General features: G+C 41.3%; 1 protein-coding gene, 1 long non-coding RNA gene and 1 other non-coding gene across 3 annotated transcripts; 1 reads left to right on the top strand and 2 right to left on the bottom strand.

Moving 5' to 3' along the window:
- Positions 1–255: 255 nt before the first annotated feature.
- LOC132871232 (uncharacterized) lies at positions 256–843 on the bottom strand. The gene is made up of 2 exons (XR_009651278.1): positions 690–843; positions 256–492 (listed from the first exon to the last, which is right to left on the bottom strand). It is a non-coding gene; the product is annotated as an uncharacterized LOC132871232 (long non-coding RNA).
- Positions 844–6,991: 6,148 nt separating this feature from the next.
- Positions 6,992–7,155, top strand: LOC132871996 (U1 spliceosomal RNA). The gene has a single exon (XR_009651362.1). It is a non-coding gene; the product is annotated as a U1 spliceosomal RNA (small nuclear RNA).
- Positions 7,156–8,178: 1,023 nt separating this feature from the next.
- Positions 8,179–9,783, bottom strand: LOC132871298 (general transcription factor II-I repeat domain-containing protein 2-like). The gene has a single exon (XM_060905414.1). It carries the CDS (start codon positions 9,781–9,783, stop codon positions 8,179–8,181), a length of 1,605 nt encoding a protein of 534 aa, XP_060761397.1.
- Positions 9,784–10,033: the final 250 nt, after the last annotated feature.

The raw sequence follows: 10,033 nt of genomic DNA, 5'->3' as shown, positions 1-10,033 counted from the left end.
AACACGCTGTCACATTTGCTTCTTAATTTTGCACCAAAACCCAATAGCTTTCATTATGTTTTCTTTTTTAATCTGAAAAGTGCTCTCTTATGTACTATTATACATACGGGCCACTTTTCCCATATATTCTATTCCCTTCTAGTGGGTTTATTGATGGCATACAATCACTGGCGGTTCTAGACCAAAATTACTAGGGGGGCCGAGGTGGGGCCAGTGTTTTTTCAGGGGGGCACATATGAGCAAAACATGGCAATATTTAGGCGTTCAAAATGTTTTGTTTAGTTTATTTAAAACCAAAACAAAATACATTGAGCATAAATACAATGAGATAAACATTCTGTCTCAATAGCCTAAACATAAAATAAATTGTGCTCAGTAAATCTTAAAACCATGTTTCTCTTTTTTGTAAAATAAGATTTCTATTTTTGCATACAATGAACCTTTTCTTCAGACGTGGCTGCACTGGAGTGTCGTCCAAGCACTTGCTGATATCTGGAGAAAGATGAATACAGTAAATATGAGAGTGCGACTGAGAACAACACTTATTTATCATTATTCATTTATTATTATATCTATTATTTGTATTTTATATTTATTAATTATTATTCAGACTTCACACTTTCAGGGTAGGCTATATGAATTGTAGGTCGACACTGCTCACACACATACATTTGTTCAACATCACAAACCTGTGCTGTACTTGATATGCATGGTGAATCTGGTTGTCCCAATGACTTGTTGGGTTGTCCCTCATTCTGTCCCTCAATCTGATCCTGAATGTCTTCATCCTCACTCTCAGATTGCCTTTCAGATGCCTCACTTTCCACCTCTCCAACCACCACTTCTGGCTCTCTCTCCACCTCTGGCTCTCTCTCCTCTTTCATAATCTTCATCTTCCTTACTCTCTCTATGTTGCTTTTTGCCAACAGGGGCAAAAAAGGACATAATGTCCTTCTTGCTCCTTTCCATGATGATAGCCTACAGTAGGTCTATACTAAAAAGTAAACGGAGAGGAATGTAGCCTCTACATATCAAAAGGCCATTCAAGTTTTACAAGCAGGTTAAACACTGTCGGTTATTTTACCCATTTCCCAAAAATATTAAGTTAGGCTACTTATTGCTGTGCAACGCACTTTTAAGAAAGCGCAATAAAACGGATTTATTATTGTAGTGAACAACAACAGTAAAACACGGATATGTGCAAACACTGACGTTACGAAATTGAATAATTTTCCTTACCTTCGCCTCTTCGCAGTAGTCTAGTTCTTGCAGGGCTGCAGCTGTTATCTGTGTCCGAAGTTTACAATTCGCGCTGCTGCGGGTCTTTCTGCTGCAGGTAACAGTGTGTGTGTAGCGCTTTAAGGAGTCCGTGTAGAACACTCCGTCATGTCAGTTCCGATCTTCGAGCCAGCGCACGTCAAAATTAATAAATCTTGTTACCTGTTCAGCACAGGGGCCACAACAGGGGCCAGGAGCAATTTTACAGGGGCACTGGCCCCCCCGGCCCCCGTTTAAAACCGCCTATGCATACAATATTGTTATCATATCGCTCATCCTCCGTGTATTATGCCACTCTCCCCAATGGAGAATGAGCGTGCAATATTGTTATAATATTGCACGTTGTCAAGACAACATGACGTCACACTTTGGAGCTCATGCGAAGATCCAATGACAAAACTTTTCTGCTGTGAATGCGCACAATTATTTCTTTGTCAGCCGGGAGAGAGAGAAGATGGGGTTAATTCATTGCTTGGATTAAGCACTAAATAAATAAACTGAAAACTGAAACTAAAGATGCGCTGAACACCCAAAAGGCTATCAAAACTTCATTATATATTCTTTATGCATAATAAGAGAAGAACATACCAACAGACATCGAAAAACTGGAAAAGAGACACATCGGAGATGTAAAACTTCCTCGCTAGCGAGTGACTGTGACAGTTTGTACACAAACATGGCAGCGAGGTTTGCTTCATTAAAAGCAGAACATTTAAAGAGAAAGATGCGCTGAACGCCTGAAAGGCTACCAAAACTTCACTGGATATTCTTCACAAGTATTTACAAGAGAAAAACAGACCAACATACATCGAAAACCTGGAAAAGACAGCAATCGCGGAAATATTGTCAAAGTTCTACTTGGAGGTGAGGAAAAGTGATGGAGACTTTTACAAGAGGACGTCACTTGTGGACTTCACTCAGCAAAGCCGTTTTGTTTTGAACAACTGCAGTGTAACAATTAACTACGACCAAAAGTAACTTTGAACTTGAACTGTCAGCCTGGATATAGCTTGTTGGGTTGTTGTTCAGGCTTTTTGGACTTGTACCATTTTTATCATTAGAACTTTGTTTTTGTACATGTACAGTGGATTGACAGAACATTGAATTACATTCAATCAGATTCAGCATTCAATATTGGTAAGTTGTTAACTTTTTGTAAAATCTATAATTGTTCCATCAAATGTGGATGTATAATAATAATAATAATAATAATAATAATATTGGCTGGCTTTTTCGTGGTATATCAGATATATTCCTTTCAGCTACTTGTCTTCGACTCGTTCAATATCATGCTAGCTGAATGGACTATATCTGATATACCATGAAAAAAGCCAGCCAATATTATTTAAATATGCTGCTCAGATACAAAATTTTTTTTCCGTAGCATTTAATTTTGTGCTGGAAAATGAACGCTTGGAACTCTAAAATGTTTTTGTACTGACTCGATAATGTAGAAGTCATAAAATAGAAATCTATAAAAAAGTTTGTATGAAAAAACTCAAGTTGAGTTTGACGTTTCAAAGTCATTCAAGGTCAAAGGTCATGGCAGCAACTGAAAGGCCATATGGGACTTCTTATATGTTGATAATGGTAAACATCTGGCTATCATGATCCATTTTAAAGTTATAGCCCTTTGAAAACCCATGACCTTCAGTTTGACCTTTCAAGGTCACTCAAAGTCAAAGATCATGGTGCCAAATGAAAGCCCATATGGCACTTCCTATAAGTTGATAATGGTAAATATCTGTCTACCATCAACTGTTTTCAAGTTACAACCCTCTGAAAATCCGTGACCCTTAAGTTTAACCTTTCAAGGTCACTCAAGGTCAAAGATCATGGTGCCAAATGAAAGGCCATATCAGAGTTCCTATATGCTCATAATAGTAAACATCTGTCCATTGGCAACCGTTTTTGAGTTATAATGGAGAATATGTTATTTTGACCGAAAGGTTGACCTTTCTGGTGACCTTGACCTTGACCTGATTACCCCCAAAATTTAATCAGGTAATCTACGGACCATTGCCCACCTACCCTGAAAATTTGAAGTCAACTGGTGCAACCGTCTAGACGCTAGATTGTTAATAGACAGACACACAAACAAACCGCACTGATTACAATACCTCACCCTGCTTACTCCGTCACGGATGAGGTAATAATATTCCAAACTTGAAGAAAAACAGGATCCTAAAAGAAAAAAAAAGACAATTGCATGTCTATGGACTCAGGATTATGTTCCTTGAGAGCAGTCTGTTAGTAATGTGAACATGGCCTCTCGGGGGTCCATGTGAGAAACTGCCTCTGTTTGTGAAATGACAGAGTGACATACCAGGAAATTAAAAGTTTTTGTTCTTTTCTTTCTTATTTTCTTTTACATAAGACAGCATGTGAAGTGAGAAACTCTGAAAGATACCGTGAATACATTTTAAAATTCACCTGGCAGGAAAGGCAACTCGCTGAGCATCACAATACATCACAGCTGCTGGAACATCACAGTTATGGGACCTCATCAGATATCCCACAACAGTCATTCTGCTGCAGCTGCCATTATTATGGTGGGGATTAACAGTGGAAGGCGGTAACTAACTGCTATTAGTTTTATTGCTTTTTTCCTTTAGGTCTTTCTTCAGATGGGAAAAGACTGCGGAACGTGTGTAGCAGTTCCTTTCTCTTTGTGCTGACTAAGCTGGGTTGTGCTTGACAGATTTAGCTCAGTAAAATCCGACCTATGAATTAAGAAAGCGCAAACCTGTGAACCAAAGGGTGGCACAGTAATGTAGTGGTTAGCACTGTCGCCTCACAGCAAGAAGATTCTGGGTTCAAGCCCAGTTGCCGACAGGAGCCTTTCTGTGTGAAGTTTGCATGTTCTCCCCGTGTCTGTGTGGGTTTCCTCTGGGTCTGAGTTGTTTCCACCACAGTCCAAAGACATGCAGTTAGGCTAACTGGCTACTCTAAGGCTACATCCACACGACAACGGCAACGAGATTTTATTAAAAAAAATATCGCGTCCACATGGGCAACGGATCAGTAAAATATCAGGTACATATGGCAACGCAACGCTTGCTGAAAACGATGCAATACACATGCCACACCTCTACGTGCGCTGTAAGACGGTCCCATCGGAGACACCAGAACAATAGAAGAAGTAGACGCATGCGCATAAACCCCTTCTTCTACCCGGCGTGAAGCAGGAACAAACACACAACAACAAAAAGAAGATGGCTGCGACTACGAGAGGAAATCGTGCCTTCTGTGTGTACAAATTAGTTTTATTAGTGTGCATAGTTTTATATAACTTAATTTTCTTATTGTGTGTGAACATTTTGAAAAGCATTTTTATATAATTTATATAACTTTTTATATTGTGTGTGAACATTTTGAAAAGCAGTCTTATCCAATAAAAAAAGAAATTCAAGAAATGGTTCAGTTACTTGTTTATTTAAAAGAAAAGCTGTATACAAAAGTGAATGCAATGCAGTGGTTCATACAAAACAGCAAGAGTGCTGCTTGTTCTAGTCATGTGGTTGTGACGTCATCGTAAACAAATCCGTTCTACTCATCCAGACGACTTTGCAATGGCGCCGTTGCCAGATTTTTCCACTCTGGAACCCATTCTCAAAAAATTTCGTTTTGGGGCACCCAAAACGCCGGTGCCGTGTGGACGCCAGGCCGAAACGATAAACAATTTTATCAGATTCACCTGAATCCTTTGCTGTGTGGACAGCCTCTAAGTTGCCCATAGGTGTGAAGATGTGTGTGAATGGTTATTTCCCGAGCCCAGAAATGTGGCATCCAGTGTAAAACTACGCTCCAATTAACATGACGTGTGGATCAATATGACATATGGTCCACATGGACCCCGACCTGGCAACAGTGCTGGACAAGAAGGAGGAGGAAGAAGAAGAGACTTATGAACCACCAGAAGTCAGTTGGGTGGGTGTGACTTTGGTGTCATTGGTCAGTACAAAATCTAGGACCTGATAGTTATTAAGTATTGGTCACACAGGATCTTGCTGTGGTTTAGTGGTAAATTTCGAGTTGAGTTTTCTTGTAAAATTCTGATTTTTACCTCCACCAACTTTGTTGGAGAAGGTTATGTTTTTGCCAACGTTTGTTCATTTGTTTGTTTGTCTGTTCCCAACGTAACTCAAAAACTAGTTAACGGATTTTGATTAAAGTTTGGTGAAAGGTGATCCATGGGCCAAGCAACAATTGATTAGATTTTGATGCAAATCCAAATATGTATGCAGATCCAGGGTTTTTATTTTGTCTTTTCCAAACATAACTCAAAAAGTAGTGAACGGATTTGGATAAAATTTGGTGTACAGCTTTAGTATTATCCTAGATTCAAGTGATTTGGTTTTGATGTTGATAATACAGTATGTAGCTTGGCAGATTGAACACAAAGAAAAGACATGAAATGCTACGTATGGTCCACTTTGACCTATAGATGCGAGTCATGGACACTGAGCAAACAAGATATGAATTGCCTGGAATCAATGGAGATGTGGATTTACCATAAAATTAAGAGAATATCCTGGATCGAAAAAAGAACAAATGATGAAGTACTGGAGCTGGTCAACAAAACAAGGAATCTCATTCGAACTATCCACCAAAGACAATTGAGGTTCATTGAATATACAGTCAGAGAAAACTCAATTGAAATATTATGCATTGAAGGAAGAATGGAGGGAAGAAAAAGCTAAGGAAGACAAAGAACCTTCTGCAGAGTCTGGCATTGGAAATGGGTATGAAAGCTGTGGACCTGTTCTGGTTGGTGTGGGATAGAACTAGTTTCAAAAACATGGCTGCCAATGTCATACTCTGATTTGGCACTTGAAGAAGAAGCAGCTTGGCAGAGGTATGCACTCTACCAGGTGCCTTTCTAGTTTTCATCTGTGCCTGTTCAGATTTTCTTGTTAGCAATCTTACCAACTCTGTAACAGAACTGCACTGTTATCCTGTTATGTTTGTTGATGGTGTAGTAGCCGGATGCTTTATGTTCCAGGATGCCCTCATGTCTGTGTTACCTTCTGACTCTCTCCTTTTAGTTATGCGGTCAGTTAGTTTTGCCAGAGTCCCTGCTTGCACTCAGTGCAAAATGTATCCTGTTCTTGCTCATTAGGTGACACTGGGCATACCTAACAACCTGTGTTTTCTCTCTCTCCCCACCCACCCTTCCCTCTGTCTGTCCCTCTGAGCGACATGTCGATCCTGAGACACCAGTACGATGCTGACCTCTTCTGCTCCTCAGACCTGCCTGATCCATCCTGATGCCCTACTTCTGGCTCGAGTCTCATCACATTGCTCCTGTGGAGGATGGCCCTATATAGACATTCGAAAGTCGCACTTGGAAAATGGCTCTGGACACTTACAGTAATACATTTATGTCTGAGGACTACAGTTGACTTGCTAATTTTAGGACTGCAGTTGTAATGAACAGTTTTGCACTCAAGTTTCCATCAATGAACAGTTAATAACTTCAACAAAAAAGACTTCATGTTAAAACTATAATGATTTTCCTGGTTACACATTTATACTTTGTGACTCTATATGACACAGTTATAGAAGTGAGTTATTTATAATCACACTATCTGTTATCACCCAAATGAGGATGGGTTCCCTTTTGAGTCTGGTTCCTCTCGAGGTTTCTTCTTCATGTCGTTTGAGGGAGTTTTTCCTTGTCACCGTCACCACAGGCTTGCTCCTTGAGGATAAACTTACCTGGCAGGGGCAACACCATGATCAAGAAGGTGGTTTGCCCAAAGTGAGGCCCAGCCATTGCACTCAGGCTGTGCTGACCTTTGTGAATTCCTTAAATGCAGGAATCTCAACTGCATAATTTCTGAAAATGGGGGACTGCGTTCGCGCTCTCCCTTTTCACATCGTTCTTGGGCGGCACGGTGGTGTAAGTGGTTAGCACTGTCGCCTCACAGCAAGAAGGTTCTGGGTTCGAGCCCAGCGGCTGGCGGGGGCCTTTCTGTGTGGAATTTGCATGTTCTCCCCGTGTCTGTGTGGGTTTCCTGCGGGCGCTCCAGTTTCCCCACAGTCCAAAGACATACGGTTAGGTTAATATTGGACGGCCTTGGGCTGAGGTGCCCTTGAACGAGGCACCTAACTCCCAGCTGCTCCCTGGGCGCTGTTAGCATGGCTGCCCAGTGCTCTAGGTGTGTGCTCATTGCTCACGTGTGTGTGCATGTGTGTGTTCACTGCTTCAGATGGGTTAAATGCAGAGAGGAATTTCACAAGTGTGTGATGAATAAAGTTGTACTTTCTTAAATTAGGGATAAAATCAGTTCATGTTTAAAGCCTTCAATTTTCTGTAAAGCTGCTTTGTGACAATGCCTATTGTTAAAAGTGCTATACCAGGGGTCCCCAAACTTTTTCCTGTGAGGGCCAAATAACTTTTCCCTTCTCTGACGGCGGGCCGGGGCCAGTTTGTAACAAAAAGTGTGACGATCGCAGAGGTGTCTAAACGTAAACATTTATTGTTTTCCAGAAAGCCACACATAACCAAAAATTAACCCTTTCTGGGATCTTGACAGGAAAAAAAATCAGAAAATAAATAATAACATTATTAATGAAATAAATAACACTATTTATGAAATAAATAATAACCAAATAACCCTTTTCAAGTTTTTCACAGAAAAAAAGACCATGGAACATTAACTTTCTTGTAGACACAACTGTTTGCAGCTCTCTCTCATCAATTTCACTCTGAAAACCAGAAAGCAAGCAGGCTATGAAACCGAACTGATACCAACACCTACCAACACAATACATTTCACTACCAGTATGGTTGTAGAACGGATTTTATCTCAGTAGATTTCATTATGATTATATTTGTTTGTACTCAGAATGGCTCGTTCAAGTCAGAAAAGTAAGCTTACCTATATATGTTCATCAGTGTGAACTGTGGGCCTGCATCTGGCTGGTGAGAAGTTCAATGTCAGGTTCCATTTTAGTCACAGCAAGTCTCAAACACTGATGGAGATGTTCATCTGTCAATCTTGATCTCATCGGAGTTTTCAGGTGGTTCATGCGTGAAAAGGTTTGCTCACAGATATACGTGCTGCCAAAAACTGTGGACATCTTCATTGCGTGTTTTTTAATGTTTGGGTACATGTTGTTTGGGAGGGCGGCATAGAAGTCAATGAGACTGTTGGGCTTGAATGCATCTTTCAGGGCATCACAGTTCTGTAACTCGGCCAACTCAAACTGATAAGAAGGCTGGGCTTCATCAATGTCGGAAACAAAGGGGTTCTGGAAAAGGCGGATATCTTTTGCATTAACATGTAGTTCATGGAATCGCACACCGAACTCCGCCTTCAGCATTTCCAGTGCTTCCACACACTTTTCAGCTGGGAACGGGACCGCTGGGTTTTCTGCAGAGAGGTTTTGGGTAGCAGGAAGATGGATGAAGTTGTTGTTTTTCACTTGATCCAAAAGCAGCGCTAGTTTCACCTCAAATGTTTTTATGTGGGAATACATGTCGCAGATTAGTTTCCCTTGGCCTTGTAGCTGCAAGTTAAGGCTGTTCAGTATTTCTGTCACGTCTGTTAAAAATGCTAGGTGCCATTTCCATTCTGGGTCGATCAGCTCGGGGACCGTTTTGTCTTTTGAATGAAGAAATGCTTTTATCTCAGGTAGCAGCTCGTAAAAACGCCTCAAAACTCTGCCGCGGCTCAACCATCTGACCTCTGTGTAGTAAAGCACATCGCCATGCGCAGACTCCAGTTCAGACAGGAATTGTTGGAACTGCCTGTGTTTAAGTCCCTTTGCCCTGATGAAGTTTATGCATGACGCCACAACCTTCATGACAGAATCCCACTTCAACACTTTGCAGCACAGTGCTTGCTGGTGAATTAGGCAGTGGACTTGTAGCGGGGCGGTAAGACCCCGTTCTTCCATCTCCCGGTTCACGAGCCCGATCAGACCCCGAGACGCGCCCACCATACTAGGAGCTCCGTCAGTCGTGATGCTAACAAGCTTTGACCAGTCCAGGTTCAAGTCTTCCATGGTTTGGCATACTTTGCCAAAAATATCCTCCCCCGTCGTAGTCCCTTTGAGACTTTGGAGGGCTGCCAGATCCTCGCACATTTCAAAGTTTGCGCTAACTCCACAAATAAAAATTAGCAGCTGCGCTGTGTCCTGCACATCCGTGCTCTCATCCAGTGCTAATGAAAAAAAGTCATATTCTTTCGTCTTCTGCTGCAGCTGGGCATATACATTACCCCCAAGTTCTTCAATGCGTCTTGTGATTGTAGTCGCCGACAGACTCACGGCATTAAAGACATCTTTCTTCTCGGGACACACCTCCTCCACGACAGCATTCAAACATTTCTTGACAAATTCTCCATCAGTGAAAGGTTTACCGCTGCTAGCTATCAGTTGAGCAACCCGAAAGCTCGCTCGAACAGACGACTGGTTCAGCTGAGCTTGGTGTACAAATGTATTCTGCTGAGCTAACAGTATACTTTTTAGCTTTGAGAGTTTGTCTGCTCGCATTTGGCCTTGCAAGCTATCATACTTGTCTTTGTGACGGGATTCATAGTGTCGGCGCAGATTGTATTCTTTGAATGCAGCCACTGTCTCTTGACAGATGAGACAAACAGCCTTTTCTTTGCATTGAACAAAAAAATAATTGTTTGTCCACTGCAGGTTAAATACCCTGCATTCTGAATCTATTTTTCTCTTACCTAATCTTTTCACCATTATTCCGTGTTATTTGACAGTGGTGTGTCCAGGATTTTTTTTT

Source organism: Neoarius graeffei, chromosome 23 (genome assembly GCF_027579695.1).
Source record: "Neoarius graeffei isolate fNeoGra1 chromosome 23, fNeoGra1.pri, whole genome shotgun sequence".
Taxonomy (NCBI): Eukaryota; Metazoa; Chordata; class Actinopteri; order Siluriformes; family Ariidae; genus Neoarius; species Neoarius graeffei.
Note: the sequence above shows the minus strand (reverse complement) of the source record. Positions and strands in the feature narration are given on the sequence as shown.

What these genes read in the sequence shown, in the direction of transcription:
- LOC132871298 (XM_060905414.1), bottom strand. Translation starts at nt 9,783, where the DNA reads ATGCGAGCAGACAAACTCTCAAAGCTAAAAAGTATACTGTTAGCTCAG.